Source organism: Capra hircus, chromosome 5, assembly GCF_001704415.2.
Source record: "Capra hircus breed San Clemente chromosome 5, ASM170441v1, whole genome shotgun sequence".
In the NCBI taxonomy this organism is placed as follows: Eukaryota; Metazoa; Chordata; class Mammalia; order Artiodactyla; family Bovidae; genus Capra; species Capra hircus.
The window spans coordinates 75,785,567-75,812,952 of record NC_030812.1 but is presented as its reverse complement, the minus strand read 5'-3'; the positions used below and the strand labels follow the sequence as shown (position 1 = coordinate 75,812,952).

General features: G+C 36.7%; 1 protein-coding gene across 5 annotated transcripts in view; it reads left to right on the top strand.

Moving 5' to 3' along the window:
- Nucleotides 1-22,193, top strand: part of FGD4 (FYVE, RhoGEF and PH domain containing 4) — a 236,577-nt gene extending 214,384 nt beyond the window's left edge. For all 5 annotated transcript variants that reach the window (XM_018048323.1, XM_018048325.1, XM_018048326.1 and 2 more), the window contains exons 11-17: nt 2,559-2,731; nt 6,313-6,343; nt 6,670-6,762; nt 7,071-7,196; nt 10,402-10,542; nt 13,306-13,446; nt 16,443-22,193. In XM_018048323.1, coding sequence (XP_017903812.1) covers nt 2,559-2,731; nt 6,313-6,343; nt 6,670-6,762; nt 7,071-7,196; nt 10,402-10,542; nt 13,306-13,446; nt 16,443-16,724 — 987 coding nt within the window. In that variant the 3' untranslated portion in view covers nt 16,725-22,193. The remainder of the gene's footprint in view (nt 1-2,558; nt 2,732-6,312; nt 6,344-6,669; nt 6,763-7,070; nt 7,197-10,401; nt 10,543-13,305; nt 13,447-16,442) is intronic.

Sequence of the window (27,386 nt, the reverse complement as noted above, 5' to 3'; positions counted from 1 at the left end):
GAAACAATAAATATGAAGTAGGAAGAAAATTATGGACCTTCTTTAGTAATCTGCCTGCAAGTTAATCTAGGTACTTAGACTTTCATCCTTTTGCATAATTTAATATATTTAAAAGTTAATTAAATGCCCTCCCCAAATCATTGCTTGGTAGTAATTAGCAGGAGCTGTTCATTGTTGAAATGAGGCAGTAATTTGATTCAGTTTCAAAATAAATTCTTCATTTTAAGTAAAGACTTTTTACTAAAATAGATGACTTTTCTGTTAATTCATACATGAGGAATTCTTATTGGAGATGGGTGACAATATAAAACAGTGACTTTGTTTTTTCCAGATGATTTACTGTTCTAACCCATGCTCTAATAAATTTAAATGAATAATGTACCTACTTTTTAAAATTGTTTATTTATTTTTTAATTGAGGGATAATTGCTTTACAGACTTTCATTGTTTTCTGCCAAACCTCAACATGAATCAGCCATACGTATACATATATCCCCTCCCTTTTGAACCTCCTTCCCATCTCCCTCCCCATCCCACTCCTCTAGTTTGATACAGAGCCCCGTTTGAGTTTTCTGAGCCATACAGCAAATTCCTGTTGGCTGTCTGTTTTACATATGGCATTGTAAGTTTCCATGTTACTCTTTCTGTACATCTCACCCTCTCCCCTCGTCCATAAGTCTATTCTCTATGTCTGTTTCTCCATTGCTGCCCTGTAAATAAATTCTTCAGTATCATTTTTCTAGATTCCATATATATGCATTAGAATAATGATATTTGTCTTTCTCTTTCTGACTTACTTCACTCTGTATAATAAACTTAACATTAAGCACATTGGTAAAAATAATTGCTAAATATTGCTCTTTTCCTTTAACAGCTATTACAGACTTGTTGGCTGAGATACAACAATTATTAATTTTATTGTCTAAGGGCTTCAACTTACGTGGCTGAGAACTTCAGTTTCTGGTATATAGAAGATCCTTAATAAATTGTTACTGAACTGCCGGGGTCCAGCCCCGGTGGGTCCAGGAAATTCGAAGGGTGGACGGCGTTGGTGTGGAAAGACTTGTTTATTGATTGATATAAGATTAGATTAAGAAGCTATAGTGTAGTAGGAAGATTAAGTGGAGGAAGAGGGCTGAATAGCTTGGTTTACGCGGAAGACCAATAAAATTCCAGACAAGGAATTTGCACCATCTACGTTGGGCCACCGGCGCCCGCTTGAATATCTAAGGGTGCCTTGCCTTAAGCTCCCTTTCGCGTGGGTCTTAACAGCCAGGGCAAGTAAGTAGACCTGGCGAGCCTCCGAGCCCCAGGTGGAGATTCAGCCTGAAATTAAAGAGCAGAGAGAGGAAAAGGGAGAGAAGAAGAGAGAGAGAAAAAGACAGGGGGGAAGCCAGATTCCCAAGAAACCAGGCCGAGAGACTAGTTCGAGAAACTGGCCCGAGAAGCTGGTCCGAGAAACTGGTCCCATCCTTTATTGTTCAGAAGGCCTTTTATACTTTTGATAAAACATGGAGATCAATGGGTAACACAAAATTAAGTAGCGTTCGCAGCCCAGACTCTTTCTGTATATCATTTTGTATACAAAAGGTCTCAGGTGATTTACATTATCTTCTGGCCAAGAGGCTTGTTAACACTTTTTGGCTCTCTTAATGAATGTTAATTTTGTTTCCCCTGAAGTGTTTTTCTTTAATCTGCATCTCCTTAAAGCATTAAAGTTACATCTCTATAGAACAAAGGTGCAGAGGGATATAACAAAGAAGGTACTTAACTCAAAGATCTAATGTTGCTAATACCAGGTCTACTACTTGTTTTTCTATATACCAACTATATCTAAAAATAAAGGATATGAAAATTTGGCAGCAAGCATTGACTCAACAAATGAAACTTTTAATCAGTCCTATTCTAAAGATTTTGACTCTTCGGAAACCCCTACATTCCTAGGATGTTTTAAGCTTCCTGTGCCTCCTGCGGTGAGGAGGCCTCAAACAATCACATGCACAGCTGTACGAGTCCTGCAGGCAGGCTAGAAAGCCATCAGAGGGGTTTTTGGATTGAAACACTCTTCCAAATGCAGAAGACTAAAGCCCTGAATTGACTTTTTCCAGAAAATGTCAGAAGAGTGGAAAAGCAGAGCACAAAAACCGGCAGATTTTTGTTGGGGCACATGCTTAGGAATTTCCAGAGGGGTCCCTGAAGTCTGAGCACGCCTTGCGTCTGTCAGCTTCCTTCCTCATGACCTTGTCACGGGCGGGATTCCTCACACTGGCTCCCGGCACTGAACCTAAGTTCTTTAACTCATTTTCTTACTAGTATAAAAGGATTTATTTACTTAAATATTAGCAAAATATTTATGAACCAACAAAGGAAAATACATGCTACATATTTTATAATTAATCATTTTGATATAAGCATAAAAGCTCTATAGTATAGAAATAATTTTTTCACAAAGAAAGCATGATATTCCCTGGAATTTTTGTCTTGGGCTACTTTCAATGTTGGTCACTTTCCTCTGCCTTGTTTTCCTGTTTTCTTAACGTGTATTCCTCTTTCTTGCAGTTCAACAACATGTTGTTATACTGTGTGCCAAAATTCAGCTTGGTGGGCTCTAAGTTCACTGTTCGAACCAGGGTAGGCATCGATGGAATGAAAATTATAGAGACTCACAATGAGGAATATCCACACACTTTCCAGATATCTGGGAAAGAGAGAACACTGGAACTGCAAGCCAGGTAAGAGAACCATTCCTTTCTCACAACTTTCCAAAAGCATCAGGTTAAATCGTAGGATACAATAATTCTGAGGCCTTTTCCCAAGCTTGGTTGAACATAAGTGGAAAGATGTAAGCTCTTGAAAGTCAGAAATTGTCTTCCTTTTTGATTCCTGGTACCTAGGATACTGATCTTTCAGACAGTAAACATTCAATAAATTAATGTGGCTGTTGAGATTTACAAGGTGCAAAGAATGAAGTTGTTGCATTCAAGCCAAAGTTTCAAGTCTTGGAGGAAAAATGTCTCTCCTAACCATTTTCCCCTCCGTCTTTCCTTTTGGTTCACAAATGTTTATTGATGTTTATTATTTCATGATAAACGTTGAAGCTTTAGCAATCTGTCCTTCAGAGACTCTGCATCCATAGGACTTAATGGCACTTTGGTCTAGAGAATGACTGGAGGAGGCATTTTGGAAAAGCTAATTCTCCTGCCACAATTGATGATACATAAAGAGGGTCATTTGGGCGTTAGTAGCCTTTTGCAACCAGGAATTATGGAAGGGGTGGCTCTTCTTATATGCTTTATTGAGTAGGAGAAAAGAGCTAGAGATCTAATATCCATCCTTCTAGCATAACCATGTTCGAAAAGAAAAAAAAAAACAAAAAACCTGAGAACCACCTGTAGTAGATCACAGCCACCTCATGTGTGAACCTCTAGAAAACATAATGCTCTCAGATCTTAAGATATTTGCTTTAAGAAACTATTATCCTTTTATCCTATAAAGACCAAGCATGGTGAAAATTGAGATTGGCCAAAAGTTCTGTACAGATCAGAATGTTAACTACTAATCCCAGCTCTAATAGTTTTGATACTTTAGAGCCTGTGGAGAATCAGAGAGCCCTTCTGTTCCTTTCTGGTTCTGGCTGCTCCCGTGAACTCATCCAAGATATTTGTGCTTATTAGTAAGGCACTTGCCAGGCTACAGTCCATAGGGTTACAAAGAGTCAGATACAGCTGAAGTGACTTAGCACACACAACTCTGTACGAGCTTAAACTTCATAGTTTCAAAAGAGAAAAAGTTATTTTAGTATGAATTTGTGCCCAGCGAGCAAGGGAATGGTGAATACAGATATGAAACATGTGTCAGACCTGGAAAGTTTGAAGAAATACCTTGCCAGTTCTTTGATTTTCCACAGAAAATATTTAATGAACCTGCTTTGCTTAGGGAGCTTCCAGGAGGGTTCTCTGAGGATTAGGAGGTGGAATTTCAAGCATGAGTTAAAGTGGTGAAGGACTTGGCCTTAAATGTTACAGTTTTCCTACTTTATCATGGTGAGATTCGGACCCCAGCTGTCAAAGCTACGAGAACAAATGTATGTTGCTGTGCGTGGAAGCTCCTGACTGAAGTCTTATTCAGTGGTTGACTTACTAAGTGGCCCTGGTAACAAGGAAGACTCATCAATATTTCAGATCATCATGAGAGTCTTCATTACTGATGAATGAAGGTGTTGCTGGCTCTGAATGTGAGCATAGTTCCAAATCTGCAAACCTAAGAGATGTGTCTGAACAGTAGACAAGAGATTGTCAAGGTTTCTTGGCTTTCCTGAGTAGGGAGAAACTCAAGCCCCTCCATTAGCAGGTTGGGCTATTTTTCCCTTCAGGATGGGGCTGATCCATGAAATTTTTTTCTTAAGTACAGGCAGTTTATCGTTTTGCAGAGTTGCAACATGTACTATAGGGTACATTACAATTAGTATTGAAAACACATTCATTTTTCCTTAAATTTCTTATTCCTTTAATCTTATTTGGAGAAGGCAATGGCAACTCACTCCAATACTCTTACCTGGAAAATCTCATGGATGGAGGAGCCTGGTAGGCTGCAGTCCATGGGGTTGCGAAGAGTCAGACACGACTGAGTGACTTCACTTTCACTTTTCACTTTCATGCATTGGAGAAGGAAATGGCAACCTACTCCAGTGTTCTTGCCTGGAGAATCCGAGGGATGGTGGAGCCTGGTGGGCTGCCGTCTCTGAGTTCGCACAGTGTCAGACACAACTGAAGCGACTTAGCAGCAGCAGCCTAATCTCATTGAATTAGTTGTATTTATCACTATTTGGTGACTTGCAGATCTGAATAAAATGTGATTATTTATCTTCTGGTCCATAATGACTCTCTCAAGAGTATAGACGCACATTGAAATTCTCAGAAAGTGAGAGGGATTAAATGGAACCTCAATTTGGGTATATATTTGATGGTATTTAAAGAGAATTCACTTCTGAAGCAAATACAGGAAAAAATATACTGCTTTTCTTACTAAATAAGTCAGCTTCAAGACTGACCTCTTATACTCTGCTTCCCCTTCTAGATTCAGAAGAATATAAGCTTTTGAATCAAAATTATTTTATATAGTTTTTATCAATGGTTTTCTATTGCCAAATGGTTATAAAAATAGAGTAATGAATAAACAAAGGAGTAAAAAAAATCTGTCATGATTAAGAAAGTAAAACAAAAAACATTGAAGACTTGTCAAGTTACTTTTCATTTAAAAGGCTAAAAGCAGCTAGCAGATGACTATGTTTCCAGAGCAACAGAGCTGATTTTGTGGGAGTGGGCATAGCATTAGGAGAAATCTTTTTTGAGGGGTAAGATTGAAGCCCCTGCCCCCACCAAGGTTCTTGGTTCAAGGATCCCCATGTGAAAAATAAGCAGACTCTTCAACATTTGGCAGACACAGATTCCAGCAGCATTCCTGGCATATCATGATACTCAATAATAAATTTGTGAGAAAGATGAATGGTGTTAACGGGAGTAAGCCTCCTGCCAGATTCTCACATCTCATATGTGATACCTGTGGGACTGAGGCATGTGACATTCAGGCTGAGACTGGGCCTCAAACTTAGCCCTAGCCTACCAAATACACACAAACAAACAGAGCCCATTCTTCACAATCCCTCAATTTGGAGATAAAGTCTACTAAATGGGAAATTATTTTCCCACCAGAAAATTATTAAATACTGGGATTCATTAATCTGTGAAATCTCCTTCCCACAGGCATTTAAATCTTTGTTGTGCTTTATCTCTAATGAATTAGGCGTGGTGTTGTCTGAAGCCTCCTAGGAAAATAAAATTAAATTGCTTATCAAAAGAAACGTTAAATATCTCCCGGAGGCCTTACAAAGACAATTTATGTTCTCAAGGATAATTACAATCTTTCCTAAGATGGGTTGTGACTAGTAGCCTTTCAAAGCCTTGTGTTTTCATAAAAGTGAATTGGAAGACTAAGCCTATATCTAGTATAACGCTAAATCTACAGATACCTAATATATACTGCTAGTTGATGGTTGTTAAACAAATAGAAGCCCAACTTAACTCTCTCTGTCAAAAATTGTATGTACCAAAATAAATGGATAGTCTAAAACTATGTTTATAAATTCATATGTTCAGTTGCCAGAGATTCTGTTTTAGTTTTATTATAACTCCTTCTTGGACATCCCCAAATTTTTCCTAAGGTTGGAATAACATAAAAACATAGTTTTATGCACCAGATATAACTCATTAATTTCTCTTTGTTCACTTTAATTTTTTGTTGTTATATGTTTTAGTTCTGAGCAAGACAAAGAAGAATGGATCAAGGTAAACCTGATTTCTGTTTTCATTTTTGTTTTGTGGTAACCTCTGTATGTCTGCTCCAGTATTCTTGCCTGAGAATCTCATAGTCAGAGGAGCCTGGCAGGCTCAGATCATAGAAAGAATCAGACACGGTTTAGCAGCTAAACAACAACTGTATGCATACCCAGATGTGCATATATTGTTGTATTATATTGTAGTCATCAGAATAAGTTACAGTCATCACCTTTAATTTTTAAGGTGACTTATATCTTAGGTATTTGTTTAATAAAGTATTTAATTAATTTGCATATGATACTTTAATATGTGTTTGAATTTCATATATATTTTAGGCACTTCAAGAGACTATTGATGCTTTCCATCAGAGGCATGAAACTTTCAGAAATGCAATTGCCAAGGATAATGAGATTCACTCAGAGGTTTCTGTAAGTTGAATTAAATTCTTTAAGTTCTTTTCTTTCTGCAGTTGCAGAATATCTATGTAGTCATTTTGTTATCCATTTTTTTTATCCTTTATGCCATCAAAACTGGCTGTTTGGACAGAATCTTATTTCTTAGATGAATACAATAGATTGCCTTTTCATGCTGCTTAAACTTCTTTGAACCTTTGTTTTCTTTTGCATTCTGAGGTTCAGGACATGGTATGAACAGTGTTGTTAAAATGCTTCTTAAATGGATGGATGGATGGAAATGACAGTTTTTGCCATTAAAATTGAATCTCTTTCCTTTTTAGACTGCTGAGCTAGGCAAAAGAGCTCCAAAATGGATCCGAGATAATGAAGTTACAATGTGTATGAAATGCAAGGAATCTTTTAATGCCCTGACAAGAAGAAGGCATCATTGTCGAGCATGTGGACATGTATGTGAGATTTCCTGGTCATTAAGGTTGCTAATCAGTATATAAGTGTTATAAAATCATTATCTTAGAAAATAAAAAGAAATCATTCAATAAATCACTTAGTTGATAAACTTATTTTGGTGATAACTTAATGCAAAAGATTGTGTTGGGTCCAGGGGGAAAACTGGTAAGCAAAATGATAGCCAGTTTCACAGAATTCACATTTTAATGGGGAAAATAGATCCGTCAAGTAAACAGACAAGAATTTCAATTGACTATAAATGCAATAAAAAATCAAGAAGTTAAAATGGAGAATAATGGTAAAGAAACAAGATTTGGAAGCAGTTTTACTTAGAAAAATGAAGACCTATCTGAAGGGTTGATATTTAAGCTGATGCCTAAAACGTGAGCTACCATAAAAAAGAAAGGCAAGAAGTACATTAAGGCAGTAAGAGTTGTATATCAAAAGCCCTTTGGTAGGAAGAAGTTGATCTATTCTTGAGACTCTCAAAAGGTTATGCAGCTGGAGCATAATGAGTGATCTAAGAAATAGATAAATAAGAACCAAAGGAGTCAAGAGCTTTAAGAAAATAAGAGATGAAACCTATAGCTTAAGTAGAAGTTCAGGCTTTTGATAGGGAGAAGGCAACTTCTCTCCATTATAACAGAGGATGAAGGGAAAGGTGAGTGCTAATGTAGATGTGGTTTGGTTTTGTTTTGTTTTAATGCGCTTTGATTTATTATTTATTGTTTGTGGGTGTGTTTTTTATTTTCTGGTGGGAAATGAGGGGATTTAGGTCTGATACTATTTACATTTTCACTGATATATGAGGAAGAGTCATCATCCAAAAGTAAAAGGGCAAGGAAGAAGGGGGCAGATGATTTGAAAAAGAGAGTTGTCTCTGGGCAAGTAAAAGAGCCTACAGTGATAGCCTGCTGGCTGCCTATAGAGGTTTATGGTTATAAATTTAAAAGGACACACTAACCCATTTAATACAGTGATGTTTCTCTAACAAAATTCAGCAACGCAAATCAGAAAAGGCAGCTGACAGGTTTGCAGCAATTGAATTGTTGCATGTGGAAAGAGTGAGAAGAAACAAAGCATGAACTGAAGCTGGAGAGAAGTAGTAGCAGGCTTTGGAGGGCCTTATAAACCAAGTTGAAGATTAATACTTTCTTCTAAAAAGCAACACAAAGACAGAAGGGTAGGCATTGTAGTGTCATGATTGAGTGTATTATTAGTATGCTTTTGTGCAACAGTTTTTATTGATAGTACTCATAGATTATGCTCAATTACTCTGCGTATTTATTCTTCATTTTTTTTCCAAGTTTTGACTCAGTGAGACAGTTTTATAATCAAAACCAAATTGATAGCAAATATCTCTCCCCACCACCACCCTCACCAGGGTAAGACTTTTTAATCTATCACTGAGTTTACTTGAAATGATATCAGATATTGACATACTATTTTCAATAAACAAAAATATGTTTGAATATTCTGTGGCATAATTTGAAAATAAATATTAGTTGATATGAATTTGCAGATACAGACATGTCTAATTTTAAATCCTAGAGTAATTTCATTGTAATCATGAGAAAACAATGGATAATTTTGATCATGAATTTTACATGCTGTGAATCTAACCCCAAAGTTTTGCTAATATTTCTATTTCTCAAATGTAGTTTTTCTACTATAAATGGAAAATTGCTTCTAGAAGCAAGGAGATGATTTTTTAAACCACAAGGTTTTTTGTTTTTTTTTTAACAATTACCTTATAATAATTTGAAAAAAATACCATTCACTAAGAAGTAGCATGCATTTGCATTGTAGTCATTCATTCTATAAATGTCCTTGGTATTCTATAAATGTCATTGGCATTCTATTAATATTTATTATATAAATAGGGAGCAAAGTATACAAGGATGACTCCTCATAGAGCTTAGAGCCTAGTGAGGTTGACAGACATTAATCAAATAATCACACCAGTGTATGATTAGAAATTGTGTTCAGTACATGAAGAAAGTACATGAAACTTTAGTAACACAGTAGTGAGATGGGCCATATTCTGAAAGTTGGAAGAGTCTTCCTTGAGGAAGTGGAATTTGAGTAAAATATCTGAAGAATGAGCAAGAATTAACTTACTGAAGCATAGATGAGAGAGGGAAGGAAGCATAGCACTTTAGGAACTATAAGAAGTCAGTGTCACTGAAGACAGAATAAAAGGGATAGATTATGTAAGACTTTATAGGCCATGGTTAAAAATTCGCTGGCTATCCAAGAGCAAAGGGAAGATTTTAAAGGAATTTAAATAGAAGAGAAACATATCAGATTAGCATTTTAAAGGAAGTAAGTCTCTCATTCCATTTGGAAAATAGCTTGAAATGACTCTTAGAGCAGCACCTGGACTCCAGTAATTATGCTACAAGGACCAGTCATGAGGCTATAATGGTCCAAGGACACTGATAGCTTGGACTCAGGTGATTACAAGGAAGATATGACAGATTGAAAAAGTGCCTGGGAGGTAAAATCAGCAGAGCTTTATAATAAGGTGAATCTGTGGGGTGAGGTAAAGAGAGGGGTCAGGATGACTTCTAGGTTTCTGACTTGCCATGACTGGTTAGAAGGCTGTGTTATTTAGAGCAATAGAGAGTACTGTTGGGAGGTCTGAGTGAATAAGGAGAAAGCTGAGGGCAAGGAAGACTATGAATTCCTTTGGGGAGGATATTGATTAAATATCCAGAAGTGTGCTTCCCAGGTAACTCGGTAGTAAAGAATCCACTTGCCAATGTAGGAGACGCAGAAGAGGCAGGTTTGATCCTTGGGTCACGAAGATCTTCTGGAGGAGGAAATGGCAACCCACTCCGGTATTCTTGCCTGGAAATCCCATAGCCAGACGAACCTGGCTGGTTGTATAGCGTGCAAAGAGTCAGACATGACTGAGTATACATGCATGCGCATGAACTATGAAAATCTGTACCAAGCCTTCGAAGATTTCCTACCTTTAGGGGCCAGAAAGAGAAGGATGAGCAAGCAGAGCCCATCACAGATAACATTATAATACGATGACAAATATTCTAAATGTTCATGGGAATATTACTAGTCTAGTAAAAAAATTTGCCTTTTGCATTTACCTTTTTCTCAGTTATTATTACCCATAACTGATTACTGCTTAAATCTTATTTTATAAATATGGTTATTCACTCTGTTATTTTTTCTTAATTTAAGGTGGTTTGTTGGAAGTGTTCTGATTATAAAGCTCAACTTGAGTATGATGGTGGTAAATTGAGCAAAGTCTGTAAAGACTGTTATCAAATAATAAGTGGATTCACAGACAGTGAAGAAAAGAAAAGAAAAGGAATTTTAGAGGTATGAAATATTAAATACTGGATATCTTTCCGATTTTTTCTTTTTTTATTTTTTATACTAGAAATAGAATTTCCTTTTAACTCTGAAAAATACAAGTAATATATTTTGTTATTTCTCTTAGTATAACAATTTGGACCATGATGAGCAAGATTTATACTTTTGTTCTGTTGCTGATTCTTGGGATCATGCTTAGTTGTATAGAAAGAAGGGCAGTGCTCAATTAACCAACAAGCATTTGAGAGTAAATCTGGTCCTTCCTTGGTATCTGGGGGATTGATTCCAGGCCCCTCCACAGGTACCAAAATCCGTGGATGCTCAAATCTCTTATATCCATTCAGTGGGGTGGTACAGCCAGCCCTTCATATCCTTAGGGTCTGTATCCACGGATATAGAGGGCTGATTGTGTATTGACTTTTGTGAAGGTGTAGTCAAATATTAGAGTATTAATTGTATCTCTTTAATGCTCAACTTATTACAATATATCTATATAGTTTTAAGAAGAAAGTGTCTCCACAATTTCATCATATTGGCTTTGAAAACTACTGTATGATATAAAAATTTAGAGTAAAGTCTTATTACCTGAAGAACTCTTCCCACTTATTGCATTAAAAGCATCGTTTAATGACCAGTGGCAGTAATCTGAGAACTATATTGAAATATGAAATGTCTTACAACTGAATTTGATTTAATGTTTTACATACATTCAGACCTCCCAAACCTAGGAACTATAATGTAATTAATATCTGAAATGAATTTTATACCCAAATATATTAACAACATAAGTAATAAATTATATAATAAGGCTCTGGGTGACAGAAAGTTCAGGATAGCCTGGAAATCTGTGAAGAATAGGCTCGTGATCAAAATCCTCATGTATCTAAAGTTATAGAAATACTTGGTTTATTTAGAACATCTACAATTCATTGATTCTAAGAATCACTTAGTATTTATTAAACATCTATGCTGTATAAACATACAAAAGTCATTTCTGTTAACTGAAGAAGGATCATAAACTTTAAAGTCCACTTGAGGTTAAAATGTGAAGAAAGCTGAGAGCCGAAGAATTGATGCTTTTAAACTGTGGTGTTGGAGAAGACTCTTGAGAGCCCCTTGGACTGCAAGGAGATCCAACCAGTCCGTTCTAAAGATCAGCCCTGGGTGCTCTTTGGAAGGAATGATGCTAAAGCTTAAACTCCAGTACTTTGGCCACCTCATCCGAAGAGTTGACTCGTTGGAAAAGTCTCTGATGCAGAGGGATTGTGGGCAGGAGGAAAAGGGGACGACAGAGGATGAGATGGCTGGATGGCATCACCGACTTGATGGACATGAGTTTGAGTGAACTCCGGGAGTTGGTGATGGACAGGGAGGCCTGGCGTGCTGCGATTCATGGGGTTGTAAAGAGTCAGACACAACTGAGCGACTGAACTGAACTGAGGTTAAAGTACAGTCTCACAAGCTATAACTCTGTATTCTTCTAGGATATAGGTGTTGCTTGTATGGCAAACCAGAGTGGACTTTCTCTGTCAGGGCATGGTGGAAAGACATGCTTCAGTAGATCATAGAAACAAAAGTCATAATTTAGTATAAAATTTTTGCAGTATGATAATACAAAATATGGAATGCCTTGGGGTCAGGGAAGATAGGTAACATTTCATTTGAGTCCAGAATTAGTGTTCCTTGTCTTCAGATTGATTTTAAATGTTCATCTGCTTAGCTATATTTTTGTAAAATACACAATTATATACTCAGGTATCATCACAAGTCGGATTGCTGTAAAAGTTTCTAAATGCTTACTCTTACTTTTTGTGCTTATCTCTAACTGGTAGCAAAACAGTTTGCACACCAGCACTGCTCAGTGGATGACACTGGATTTGAGAAATACAAAATAGATGTAGGGATTTCCCTAGCAGTCTAGTAGTTAAGACACTGCATTTCCACTGCAGGGAACACAGGTTCAATACCTGGTCAGGGAACTAAGATCCTGTATGCCTCAAATAGAAAGAAAAGAAAAAGGCAAAAAACAGATGCAAACCATTGACCATTTTTTAGCATGGCCAAAAAATAGAAAAGAAAAAACAGAAAATAGATGCAAACCAACTGCTTTCTATAATATATGTAATAAAAACCATCATTAGTCAAAGGATTTTGTTCCCTTTTTAACCGGTTATTTATGTATTAGGAGCCAAAGCAGAAAACTGTACATGGCTCTATCAAGAGTTAATGTAATTTTAAAAACTTTGAAATTATCTCAGGTAAAGGGCAGAGATTGCTGGTAATCATTTGCCTTTTTGCTATTGTATTCTTAAATAGTGATGCTGATAGAGCATTGTGGCTAAGAGTTCAAGCTCTGGATCCAGACTCAAATCCTAATACACCATTTCCTAAATCTTAGGAAAGCTATTTCGTCTCTAAACCTCATGATAATGAAAGCGATACCTTTTCGGTGTTGGTGTGAATTATACATGAATTGATACAAGTAGTAAGCTAAGAAAAGTGCCTTCATAGTATGTAGTCAATAAATGTTTAATTTTGTGTAAATTCAAGGTCTGCTAATACAATTAAAATTGACTTAATTCATCACAGATCTAGATGCATATTTAAATAACTATTGCAGATGAACCTTCTTTTGGACAATCCCAGGAGGCATTTTATGTAAATACATTATAATTTATGAATATTCCCTTCAGTTGAATTACTTCAATATCTGGGTTTATTTTGTGTTCATTTCTATGTCTCACTATTTCTTTGCATTATATTTTCTAGATTGAATCAGCAGAAGTATCTGGAAACAGTGTGGTGTGCAGCTTTCTTCAGTATATGGAAAAGTCAAAACCTTGGCAGAAAGCTTGGTGTGTGATCCCCAAACAAGACCCTCTCGTGCTGTACATGTATGGTGCCCCCCAGGTATCTAAACTATATCTTTCTGAAGGGACAGAGGGAGGCAGGTGGACACTGAACTTAAAATTTTTCCATTACTTCTCTATAGAATAAAAGAATTCATACAGTTTCACTATTTTTCATTATAATTGAAAAATATAAGTAACTATAATTCAGATTTATTTAGACTGATTCCTTCTATATCTGCTTAGCTGCTCAGTCATATCCAACTCTTTGCGACCCCATGGACTGTAGCCCACCAGGCTCTTCTGTTCATGGGATTCTCCAAGCAAAAAATATTGGAATGGGTGGCCATTTCCTTATCCAAGGGAGAGGGGATCTTCCAGACCCAGGGATCGAACCCAGGTCTCCTGCATTGCAGGCGGATTCTTTACTGTCTAAGCCACCAGGGAAGCCTGATTCCTTCTATAGCCTAAAATGTTTTCTCCCCATGGATCGTTTGCCCCTTCTGTCAATCCTGTTCAGTGGTTTTGAGAAAATATGGGTTGAATTGGTAAATAGCATGGGAAGAAGAGGTTGAATCAGAGGGAAAGGCAAGGAGCCTTTTTAATGATAGGAAATATCAATAAGCCTTTTTTCCAACCCCCGAAAGGATGGATACCTGAAAAAGAAAGCAATGTGAGAAGAAGGTGATTTTAAATCAACCTTAGATTACCATTATCCAGTAGTAATTTGGGGGGACCTTGTGTGAATGTATCTAAAATAAGTATTTGGGAACAACAGACATACACCAGGCATTAATGGATTATATTGTGCTTAAAAACCAGCAACACACAAATCAACTGTGCTCTCACCTAGAAACATGAAAATTTTAATGTACCTGTTGTATTTTAGCCTATATCTACTTTAAGGGCTGCTGTTGCTGCTGCTAAGTCACTTCAGTTGTGTCCGATTCTGTGCGACCCCAGAGACGGCAGCCCACCAGGTTCCCCCGTCCCTGGGATTCTCCAGGCAAGAACACTTTAAGGGCTAGTGAAACTTTATTTTCAAAATAGACTAAAAATGCCAAGATGTGTACATGTATTTTTTTAATTGAAGTATAAATGATTTACAACATCGAATAAATTTCAGATGTATAGCTGCTGCTGCTGCTGCTAAGTCGCTTCAGTCATGTCCGACTCTGTGTGACCCCATAGATGGCAGCCCACCAGGCTCCCCCATCCCTGGGATTCTCTAGGCAAAAATACTGGAGTGAGTTGCCATTTCCTTCTCCAGTGCATGAAAGTAAAAAGTCAAAGTGAAGTCGCTCAGTCATGTCCAACTCTTAACGACCCCATGGACTGCAGCCTACCAGGCCCTTCCGTCCATGGAATTTTCCAGGCAACAGTACTGGAGTGGGGTGCCATTGCCTTCTCCAAGATGTATAGCACAGCTATTCAGAAATCGCTCTGTGTGTGTGTGTGTGTGTGTGTGTGTGTGTGTGTGTGTGTGTGAAAGTGAAAGTCCCTCAGTTGTGTCCAACTGTTTGCAACCCCATGTAGCCTGCCTGTCTCCTCTGTCCTTGGACTTTTCCAGACAAAAATACTGGAGTGGGTAGCTGTACCCTTCTCCAGGGGATCTTCTCAACCCAGGGATTGAACCTAGGTCTCCTGCATTGCAGGCAGATTCTTTACTGTCTGAGTTACCAGGGAAGCCCATATACATATTTTTTCAATTCTCTTCCCTTATAGGTTATTACATAATATTCAGTATAGTTCTCTGTGTTATAAATAGGTCCTTGTTGGTTATCTATTTTATACATATTAGTGTGTGTGTGTTAATCCTAGCCTCCTAATTTATCCCTCCTTCCACTCCTCTTTCCCCTTTGGTAACCAAAAAGCCAATTTTCTTTTCTGTGTCTGTGAGTGTCTTCTGTTTTGGAAATAAGTTCATTTGTGTCTTTTTCTTTTAGAGCCCACACATAAGTGATATAATATTTGCCTTTCCCTTTCTGGTTTACTTCACTTAGTATAATCATTTCTATGTCCATCCAAGTTGGTGCAGATGGCATTGTTTCATTCTTTTTATGGCTGAGCAATATTCCATTGTGTATGTGTGTGTATATATATACCACATCTTGTTTATCCATTCATTTGTGGATGGATATTTAGGTTGCTTCCGTGTTTTGACTATTGTAAATAGTGCTGCACTGAACATTGAGGTGCACATGTCTTATGGAGTTATGGTTTTCTCCGGATGTATGCTCACGAGTGGGATTGCAGAATCATATAGTTGCTTTTTGTTGTTTTCGTTCAGTTTCTAAGTAATGTCTGACTCTTTGCAACCTGCATGAACTGCAACACATCATTTTCTCTGTTTTTAGTTTTTTTTAATGAACTTCAACAGTGTTTTCCATAGTGGCTGAACCAATTTACATTTCCACCAACAGTGTAGGAGGTCTCCCTTTTCTCTACATCCTCTCCAGCATTTATTATTTATAGACTTTGCGATGGTGGCCATTCTGACCAGTGTAAGATGATACCTCATTGTAGTTTTGATTTGTATTTCTCTAATTAGCGATGGTGAGCATCTTTTCATGTACCTTTTGGCCATTTGTATGTCTTTGAAGAAATGTCTATTTAGGTCTTCTGCCCATTTTTTTTATTGGGTTATTTGTTTTTTTATTGTATTTCATTGTTTTTCCTGTCCATAAGTAAATTGATGCATGAATGAATTAAACACCAAATAGAATTGTGTTTGGTAATGAAATCATCATAAACATTTGCTGATTTTGTACAATGAAATTACTGTTCTTTTCTTCTCTTTTACACTGAATAAAGAGCTGAATGGGCTCCCTCACAGGGAAAGAGGTATGGGGTCAATGAATTCTGGCTCATTTAGGCATTAGTGCTTATTCATTAATTCACTCAGGTGACATTACCAGTGGCCTCATGCAGAGGCACAGTGCTAAGCAATGATCTCTCCCATCTCCATGGAGAGCTCACAGTACAAGCCTGTGGAGAGATGGTGGGAAAGGAGCGTTAGTGGGAGCCAGATCACATCTCACCATGTTTTTCCCTTAGGATGTCAGAGCCCAAGCCACCATTCCACTCCTGGGCTATGTTGTGGACGACGTGCCAAGGAGTGCAGACCTGCCACACAGTTTCAAACTGACCCAGTCTAAGTCTGTGCACAGCTTTGCTGCAGACAGTGAGGAACTGAAACAGAAGTGGCTGAAAATCATCTTTTTAGCTGTCACAGGTGAGACGCCAGAATGTCCTAGCCAGCATCCAGACACTTTGGACGATCATCTTGAACCTAAGAGAAAATCAGAATGCCAAGTTCCAAGACCTACCACGGTGTAGGGCGTGTCTCAAGATTTATAGCTCACGATATTCTCAGCTCTCCTTATTCATCTCTTAGCACTTTATGTTGAAAAATTTTAAAGGCTCATAAATGCATCTTTTGGGGGACTGTTTTTATGTGCTCAGTGAAATTAATGTGCACAGCCATTCTACCCATAAAGTTTGAAATAATGTGAAAAGTGGAGCATTTTTTTAATGAGCTATTCCTTGAATTTGTACTTTTGTCTTGGAAAAAAGTGGTATAAATTAATTCTATCACTTTAGGTTAGAGAAGTCTTCTTTCATTTAAGAAATCCTTTAATGTCTTTACTTACACATGTAGGCTTTATAACAGTTTGAAAGATATACCTCCGTGTTGCCAAAATAGATCCACAGTAAAAATAAAAAAAGAAAACAACAATACAGGGACAATTTAGGCTATTGTATTAACTTATTTAAGTTAGTTTATAAAACAAGCTGCATAAATGATGTACATTCTTTTAAAGCAAAAGAAAAAAAACACATTGTTGGTACTCAAGATAATACTTGTGTTTGTAGAAATACTTCTAAGAATAAAATGTCTTAAGTATATAGCAATTATGTACATATAGTATTAAATACAAATATATATATACACACTATCCACACTTTTCAGGTTAGGTTCATATTTGTCTCTAATTTATTTTTAAATATACAGCATGTTTTATCTCGGAACTGAGCAGTGTTCTAAACTTATGAGATGTTTTTGCTGACTTACATTTAACTGATTAACATCTAAGGGTATTGATATTTTTATAATAAAAAGCTGTAATTTATGTGGCATGGGATATATTAGTGAGTTCCAACAGTATTTTTAAAGTACTATTTTTCTTTGTTCTGTGCCTATTTAAAACAGTGCCTCTCTTTGAAGGTGCTAATAATACTGAGTTAAATATAAGATGAGGGTTTAATTAATGCTTCAGTCTTGATTACTCTGAGATAAAGTGCATTTTGGTCACTGGGATGATCAAGTCATACAGATTATTTTACCTTTTACCGTCCTCTAATTGTTGTGGCAGTTAACATCAGCATGTACAAGATTCCTGACCTTACGTTGAACTGGGACATATGGCAACTACATTTATTGTTATGTTTTCCTTTCCCTTAAGACTGTTTATTTTGGTTAAATGAGGACTATATATAGTTAACACTTAAGATAACTGTGTGGGCTTATTCCTTTGTCAGATAAAAAAAAAATTCACATGTGATAATCTATGATTAAGGGTAAAGGATAGGTAATTAAGACAGTTTATGCTTAACTTTTTAAACCACCTCACTAAAGAACAGTGGGGGAGAAAATACAATATAGAAAAAATAGTATTTTAATGGCAGGTTTTGGGGGGTACAGTATGATTGATGAAAATTTGAGCATTTTCTCCCCTTTTATCCTCTGGGGAATTTTAATAAACAAGTTTAATATTAATAGATTCCTTGTCACAAAGGCCGTTCTTTATTATATTGTAGTTGTGATTAAAATCTCACATTGTTGGATATTTAAGTTAATCCTTTCTCAAACTTAGATCTGTCTCTTGTTTTATCTACCCTTACTCTATCATGTTCTAAACATTGTCATTTTTTAAATTCATCTGTTTGCTAGAAATCCACAAGAATGATCCTACTATCCTTTGGGGATTACACCTTAAAGGTAGATCAGATTTCACTCAGAATTTGAGATTGCCACACATTTTATTCAGGCCCTGTGTTTTAAAGAGATATATGAAGTATCAGTATCTCTTTTTTCCCCCCGCATCCCTAAGGAGAAGCTAAACTAATTATAGTGGGCATGATTAGATTGCCTTCTTCTGAAAAAGGAATACCAGCCATTATCATCAACATTAAGCCAAATACTTGGAGCCAAAAAAAGATAAAGGTAGCTTCTTAGGCCCTATTAAATTAAGGACAAATTTAAAATATTTTACATTGTTTCTCTTTTCTAGTTGCCAGGCATGGATGTATTTGTGTATGTACTGTTTAGGGGTGACTATTGAGAAGGTTATAATATGGCTGTAGGTGATGCTTTGATTTTCTTAATCTCAAGAAAAGAGAAGCAGTAAAAATGTAGAATGATTATCAGGAGAAGGTGACTTTTGTAATGAGTATAGCAAAATGGAAATGTAAGGGCCAGTTAGAAGATTTACAAGTCAAATTATTTTTGAAAACTATTTTGAAGAGCAAGATTACATTTTTCCTACAAATAAGTCCTCCTGGAATGGAAATAACATGAACACATTGAAGTTTTGGCTCAGTAAATATCAGATATTATTTAATGTAGATTATTGAAAGAAGACTCATGTAAAGAGAATGTTTATTATCATGCTCTTAACATTATCTTTAATTTTTTTCAAAAAAATTAGAAATGTTAGTATCAGAAGAAAATTTCTGCTTATCCAATCACCGTCTTCACATTCCACATGTTCTTTTGTCAGGCACAAAGAGAAGCAATGAAGCAGCTTTGTTTTCACTAATGCTTTTACTTGGAGAAAGGCAAAGGAATACTTTCAGCCATTTAGAAACACTCAACCAAAAGACCTCAGAATGCACCTAATTGATTATAAGAGTAATATCTTTTGCTTTCTGAGACACCTAAGTTGTCATAATAAATTGAGCCTAGAAAAGCAATTGATTGTTTTACTATTAAAACAACATTCCATAAGGGCCTTATTTATTTTCCTCTAAGTCATCTTTTCTTTAACATGCCTTTCCTTCAGACTTAAAAAAAATACTTCTTTGATAAAAACTACTATTTATTATAAAACATTCCAGTTTTTAAAATATAAGTTTTGCTTTATTGAAAGTCTACCATTTGGTATATTGAATATGAGATGTAGTGCAGACTTCAGGTTTTAAGTGGGACCCAAAAATGAAAAATGCCACCATCCACTTTTGTGACAGTGGCATCTATAATGCCATCATGTATGCAAGCAATAAAATTTTACAGGGTAGGATTTTATACTGAAATTTTAATGTGAACATTCCTAGCCACAATGATATAGAGAATTAACTTCAGACGCTTTAACCTCTGCACCACGAGGGAAGCCCTCTAGGAGTGATACTGTAATTCAAATTGCTCATTTTAAGGAAAAGAAAGTATATGTGGCAGGGTTTGGGGTAGGGATAACATTATTCTTGGGATTCAAGTAACCATCAAAAGCCTTTTTATTTTTGCAAAGCGTCTGGATGGTTTAAAAAAAAAAAAAAACAGTTAAAGCACATCTGCACGACTTCATCAGGTTACATTTCATTTTCCATGAAGCTTAATGTAGATTGGTATATTTACTGGCTAATGTATGCAAATTAAAAAGAAAAAAAAATCCAAATTTTTAAAACGTACCAGACCTTTTATTGTCATCTTTGTGGAAACAAGATTTGTCCCCCTCTAAATTTTAGATCTCATTTTTGGTTATACCCAAAGCCTTAAGTTCTTATTCTGAACTCATTGTCTGTGATAACTGTAATAATAATCTTTCTGGGCTGAGTATATCCTGAGGAGAAGGTAACAATGGGAACAAATAAACTTCTAGGGAACAAAAGGTTTTTGTTGTTGTTTTGTTTTTTGTTTTTGCAGGTATTCTTGCTGTATTGCAGAATAGAAAATTTTGTCTACATTACATAATGTTCCTGTTAGAGCCTCTAAGATTAAAAGCACATGGCATATATATGCTAAAATTAATTCAGAAAGCAAAAATATCTTAATGTGTTAATTTTTAAATTTTATATTCTTTAAGAATATATTAATATGAAATTTGTGTCTAATGTGTTCTTATTCTTAGGGCTATATTGAACATCTATAGTGGATCATGTTACTTTTTCATCCTCATCCAATTTTATTAGAATCAAATTGCTTTTTATTTTAATACTATTATTTACTATAGAGTCTCCAGATTTAGAAAATAGGGGTTGATGTAGAAAGACTACTAGATATACTTTTGAAACCCATTCTGTGAGTTTATGCATACAGGTATATATGTAAAAGCACTGTTGATTTCAAATTCTGTTTTTCCATAGGAATAAAATTTTTATAGAAAGTATTCTTTTTAACTTAAATATTTTAACATAAATTATATATATGGATTTTTAGTAAAATCTATTCTTATGTATGCCCTGTAATCATGTTGTCATGAGAAGATAACTTTGCTTTCTTTACTGATATGGCAGAGAGGAATATGATTCGGAATTGAAACAAGCAAGTACGGACAGAAAGGTGGACAGAAAGAGACTCATGGTCTCCAAATCAAAGCAATATATCTAAGATAAATGAAAATTACTTAAACTGCAGGGGGTGTATAAACTATAAGATGCAAATCTATGTAATTGCACACTCATAGATCTATTGCACCTGGGCCTTTTACCTTGACCTCTAAATTATACCACTAGTATCTTGTCTTTGGGCTTCCCAGGTGGCTCAGTGGTTAAGAATCCACCTGCTGAGCAGGAGATGTGGGTTCAATCCCTGGGTCAGGAAGATCCCCTGGAGAAGGAAATGGCAACCCACTCTAGTATTCTTGCCTGGGAAATCCCATGGACAGAGGAGCCTGGTGAACTATAGCCTATGGTGTTGCAAAGAATCAGACACGACTTAGCAACTAAACAGCAACAATCATACTATTACTTTCTTTTCCTTTTAGACTTAAAAAATAATAATAATACTGTTGGACCATTTTCTGCACTGTTTAATGACATTAAAAAAAATTGCTCTAAAGTCAGTCATGGTCTGTCTTCTAATTTTTGGACTGAACATTTGGCAGGAAACAGTGACTTTTCTGTCTTTTGAAATAAAATAGCACATGACTTCTACAAGATAGTTAACTCATTGTGAGTCACTGAGAGTTACATGATGTTTACCCCTTCCTAAAATTCATTATAGATTGAATTAGTGAGATTAGGTAGACTAGTGAGAAATTAAATCAAGAAATATTGTAGCATATTTGAATAAGTGAATACCAAATACATAGAGTGAGATATATATACATTAATATATAGGTTTGGAAAAAGACATAATAGTCTATGGGACCATTATGATAACAGAATTGCATTATATATTACATATTATATGGATGTTGGAATGTATCACTTGGGGAAGGTCTCTATCAGCAATTATATCTGTATATAAAATTTGGGGGATTTTGTTTGTTCTACAAACTAGCATTTCATTTTGTGAGTGACAATTGACTGTTATATTTGAATAAGTGCTATCTGGGTTTTTGAATTGTTGAATGATCAATTTGAAAAGGTATGTTAGCAAAATTTTAGAGTTAACTCAAATGTGAAAAAGTGTACACAAAAAGTAAGTTTTCTTTTCTAGCTGTATGAATGTAAAATACTTGCAGATACTGTATATATTGTGTAAATATGTATATTTGGTCAGAGAGCTGGAAACATTGTAAAATTAAGCACTTTAATTCTTATTAAATAAACACTTGTATCTTGTAAATAAATACATCCTTGAATGAATTCTAAAGGCTTCGATGTTATTTGAGCTAGGATTATGTATGTTCAATACACAATGATTTTGGTTGTTAGAAATTTTAGTTGATTCAGAAAAAAGTTACTGCATAAGGTACTGATGTCCTTCTGACCTCCAAACCCTGTGTAAATGTTTCAAGAATAAAGTTTTTGACAGAAGCCAGGATTGCCTGGTTATAGAGATATAGGGGCTTCTCCCTGTAAGAACTACAAGGCCAGACCTCCAGGAACTGGTAAAGCACGGCTGCTTTCTTCTCTTTGAAATGACTGCTTTACTCCATAGTGCTCCGTCTTGTGAAACAGAAATAGAAACGAACCGTGTTTGAGTCTTAGTCCTGCAATTACCTGTTATCTGATCTTAGACAATTGGCCTGAATCCCAGTAACAAACTCACGTTCATTTCAAGAAATAAGAAACAGACATTCAGTAACTATGAAGCACTATACAAAATAGCATTTCATGGAACTCTTCATTGGGATCATACCTTATTGGCCTTTAATTTAACAAATAAACGATATCCCTCAAAGGAGTCCTAAGTGACTCTCAGTGTTATAAGTAAAATATTTCTAGAAGTAATCCTTTTTAGGCATTTATGACCTTTTTCAGGCATTAAAGAACTATTTATTGATACTTACAAGCAATTGGCATCAGCTGAAGAATTTCTTAAACTAAATGTTGCCCTTGGCCATTGATATGAATTGTTTGGGTGCATCTTACCCCAGAATAGAAATTATGGTGGAGAGAGTTAGTGTGGCCTATTTGAGGGCTTTTCGAACTTTTACCGCCTAAAGATCTTATTCAAATACAGATTTTGATTTAACAGGTCAGTAACAAGGCAGTTCTTGTTAACAAGGTCTCAGGTGATGCTCTTGCTCCTCAAACCAGTCTTGGAGTAAGAAGCGTTATATCATAGACAACTGGCTAGACATCCCTGGCTCTGTCACTTACTGTTTGTCACTTTAGGCACAAACTCTTTGAAAAGTTGTGGAACTTAAATGAGAGAATACTGTAGTATGTTGCCTGGCTCATAGGAGACCTTCATTAAATAATTGTTAGTATCATGAATAGGGATCATTAAGGTAACATGGAAGTTTGCTGCCCTGACTATACAGTAGAATCACCTGGAAAGTAGTTAGACCAAGTCATCCTCGGTCTTACCCTCAGAAATTCTGTTTGCGGGGTGGGCTGTGGACATGAGTAGTGTCAAAAATACCCCAGATGATCCTGATGAGAAACCTCGAGAAAGTGATTACACACATTTTTTCACACATTATTCCACATAAGTTTCACACAGCACTCTTAACGTTTTCATATTAAATAAGCAGGAATAGATTAAGTAATTTATCACTCTGCTTAAAAAAAAATTGGTTTTGGCCTTACTAGCTCTTCATTCAGAGAAGGCAGTGGCACCCCACTCCAGTACTCTTGCCTGGAAAATCCCATGAATGGAGGAGCCTGGTGGGCTGCAGTCCATGGGGTCGCTAAGAGTCGGACACGACTGAGTGGCTTCACTTTCACTTTTCACTTTCATGCATTGGAGAAGAAAATGGCAACCCACTCCAGTGTTCTTGCCTGGAGAATCCCAGGGACGGTGGAGCCAGGTGGGCTGCCATCTCTGGTTTCGCACAGAGTCGGACACGACTGAAGCGACTTAGTAGCAGCAGCTCTTCATGGCTGCGAAGGCTTTCCTCTAGTTTCAGTGAGTGGGGGTTACTCTTCAGTTGCAGTGTGTGGGCCTCTCATTGAAGTAGCTTCTCTTGTTGCAGAGCATGGGCTCTAGGGAGTGTGGGCTTCAGTAGTTGTAATTCCTGAGCTCTAGAGCCACAGGCTCAATAGCTGTGGTGCACCAGCTTAACTGTTCCACGGCTTGTGGGATCTTCCAGGACCAGGGATCCAACCCGTGCCCCCTGCATTGGTAGGTGGATTCTTTACCACTGAGCCACCAGGAAGGGCCCTGTCACTCAGCTCTTGAAGTCCTCTCCTCATCTGGTTTAAACATTCAATCACTATAATCACTCATTTGCATTTAATTCACTCAGCCTCCTCTCTAGCTTTGTCTTACTTGCTTGGCAAAACCAAAACCTGGTTGACTCTATTCTGTCTTCTCCAAGCCTACAGCCAAGTAGCCAAACAAAATGAACAACTATATTGATTCGTCTCATTTTAAATTCATTACTGGATTACCATTTTGTATCCCCTTTCTCCTCATACCTCCAACATCACCTCCCTCATCCTCCACCCAGTTGATGACCTTCTTACTTTACTCAGAAAATTAATTGACAGAGGACTCCTGCAGTTTCCCACAACCGCATCCAGCCGTCTACCAACACAGGTTCTACATACTCTTATCTTCCTAACCATCCATATTCCTACTTAAATCTGATTTCTAGTTTACACTGTATCCTGTCCCCACTCACCTTCTCAAGAATGCTGTTCCAACCATTATCTTTTTCTCATACAATATCGACTTTCCCTCTTAACTGAATCTTTCTACCAGCAAACATAAAGGTTACAGTATTTCCCAACCTAAATAAACCTCTTCACTACACTTCCCCTGCCACCTACCAGCCATTTTTCCTTCCTTTTTGGAGCAATAGTTGAGTTGTCTATACTTGTTTCCAATTCCTCTCTTCCCATTCTTTCCTGAGTATACTCCAATCAGGCGGAAAAATGTATCTCCCTTGATAAAACCTACTTTATCCATCATTTTCTCCATCTCCATTAATTGCAACTCTGGTTTTCAAGTTTCTTAAGCCAAAAACTTTCATCTTTGACTCCTCTCTTTCTCAGAATACACATCCAATAATCAGGAATTTATATTAGCTCACCTTTAAAATATTCCAAGAATTTTTCAGATTCTTTTTTTATCAATTCCCATTGCTACCATTCTGGCCTAAACCATCATTGTCTCTTGCTACATTATTTCAGTAGCTTTCTAATTAGTCTCAAGTCTTCCAGCTCTCCCTCCACCCCTCCACTATTAAAAAGGCAGCCAGAGGAGTCAGTTTGTGTTATCTGTAAACACAAATCAAATTACATGACTTCTGTACCCCAATCCCTCCAGGGACTCCCATCTCCCTTAGAATAAAAGCCAAAGTCCTTTGGCCTCATACATTTCTGTGTTTCCCCACTACACCACCCCATACATTTTACTTTTCTTTAAGCAAGCCAAGTACACTTCAGCCTTAGAACATAGACAGTGTTCCTTCCTCCCTGCAGTGCTCTTCTCCCAGATGTCTGCATGATCACCTTTTCCAGTTTAGAGTCTACTCAGATCTCATCACCACAACCTCAGTTTACTGCCTCCACTACCAACATAACACTCTCATTTCTCAACCTGACCTATTTTTTCCTATAGCACTTGGCATCTTGTAACAAACTAAATAATTAGCTGTTTGGTTGGTTGTTTTCCATGTTCTTTATCTACTAGAACATAAGCTCCTTGAAAGTAAGGATTTTTATCTGTTTTAATCACTGATGCCCCCAATCTCCAGTACTAGGAGTTACTTGGCATTTTGTAGACATTCAATAAAAACTGGATACAAAAGCTAGGCTATAAAAATTAAAAATGAACAGAAATGTACTTCCAAACTATCAAATTGTTGTGAACACAGAACATTCACAGAACAGGGAATGAGAGGAAAAGAAAGCAACTTTTTATATAGTTAAATTGTTTTAGTAACAAATCCAAATTCCTGATTGTTTAAAACATAGTCAAGAACTTCAAAATATAATACTGAAAATCTTAGTCAGCCTTTGCAGATGGAGTCTTGCTATAAAAAAAAGTCAGTTTCAACTTGCTCTCATCACCATCACCGCAACATCTAGTCTGTGAGGAAATAAGAGGCAGCTGGTCATTGTTCCAGAAGGAGCCAGAAGTGGTGAAAGATGCATGTCCCAAGGAAGTGGGGCTAGAGAGGACCTGCCAGAGGGTTTGGGTAATGAGCTCCTAGTCTGGAGTCAATCTCTTACAGAGGAAATGATCCATGTTTTGTTTTGGTCTTGTATTTATAAATACAGAGCCAGATTGTTTTGTCTCAATAAAGGAAACTGCTTTTATAGAGTAAGATGGTACTGCATAGTCATGGTGTTTTCACAGGAAACCATATTTTTAGATTGCTTACATATATGGTTATCATACACTGAACAAAGGTAATAACTGAAACAAGTATATTTTTCTATATGGAATCATGTTCAAAGCTGGGAAAAACACACCACATCCTAAAGATCATCTTGTAGTTTTCCATTAAGATGTGTGTGTCCTTGGGGAGTGGAAAGCAGGTAGGCACAGACTACAGGGAGGCACAGGCTCACAGTTTCAATAGAAGGGAAGGAAATAAAAAATTATTTTCTTAAGTCTTGATGCTTTTCTGAGTATACCTTTTTTGTTGAGTTTTGACTTTCGAACTCTTTTGATGTTTTATGTACACAAGCACCCATGATAAAAAATGATGAAAAAACTGAAATGGAACATAAATACCAATGAACATATCAGTTGTCAAAAAAATGCCAAGTGAATAACAACCACTCTAGACAAAAATTAGAAGAATTAATGCACATTTCGAAAAAAGGTAAGTATTTATGTATTTTTGGCTGCAATTTATTTATCTAGGGTGTTTGTTGCTGCTCACAGACTTTCTATAGTTTTATTGTGCAGGCTTCTCACTGCAGTGGATTCTCTTGTTGCAGAGAATGGGCTCTGGAGCACACAGGCTTCAGTAGTTGCAGCACTCAAGCTCAGTAGTTGTGGTGCATGGGCTGACCTGCCCTGCAGCATGTGGAATCTTCTCGGACCAAAGATCGAACCCATGACCCTGCCTTGACAGGTGGATTCTCACTGGACCACCAGGGAAATCCCTAATGCACACTTTTGAATGCAGTATGTTGATAATACATGCTTAGACTAAAGGCAAACAGAATCTTATAAAGGTAATGAATTCTAGGCCATTGGTTTGTTTTATCCAGTGGTATGACATTTCAAAAGTCTATGAGTTCTAGAGCTGAGCAAATTAGCATGTTGAATATAATGGGAGCCAAATTTCTCACTGACAAGAGAAGGCAGTTACGATATGGGAAAGGGGGAATGTGCTAAATTTTGTGTTGTTGGACTAGAATTACAGGTATCAATATGAACACATAATTTTATAGTTATTTAGCTAACTGGGTATAGATATAATCCAT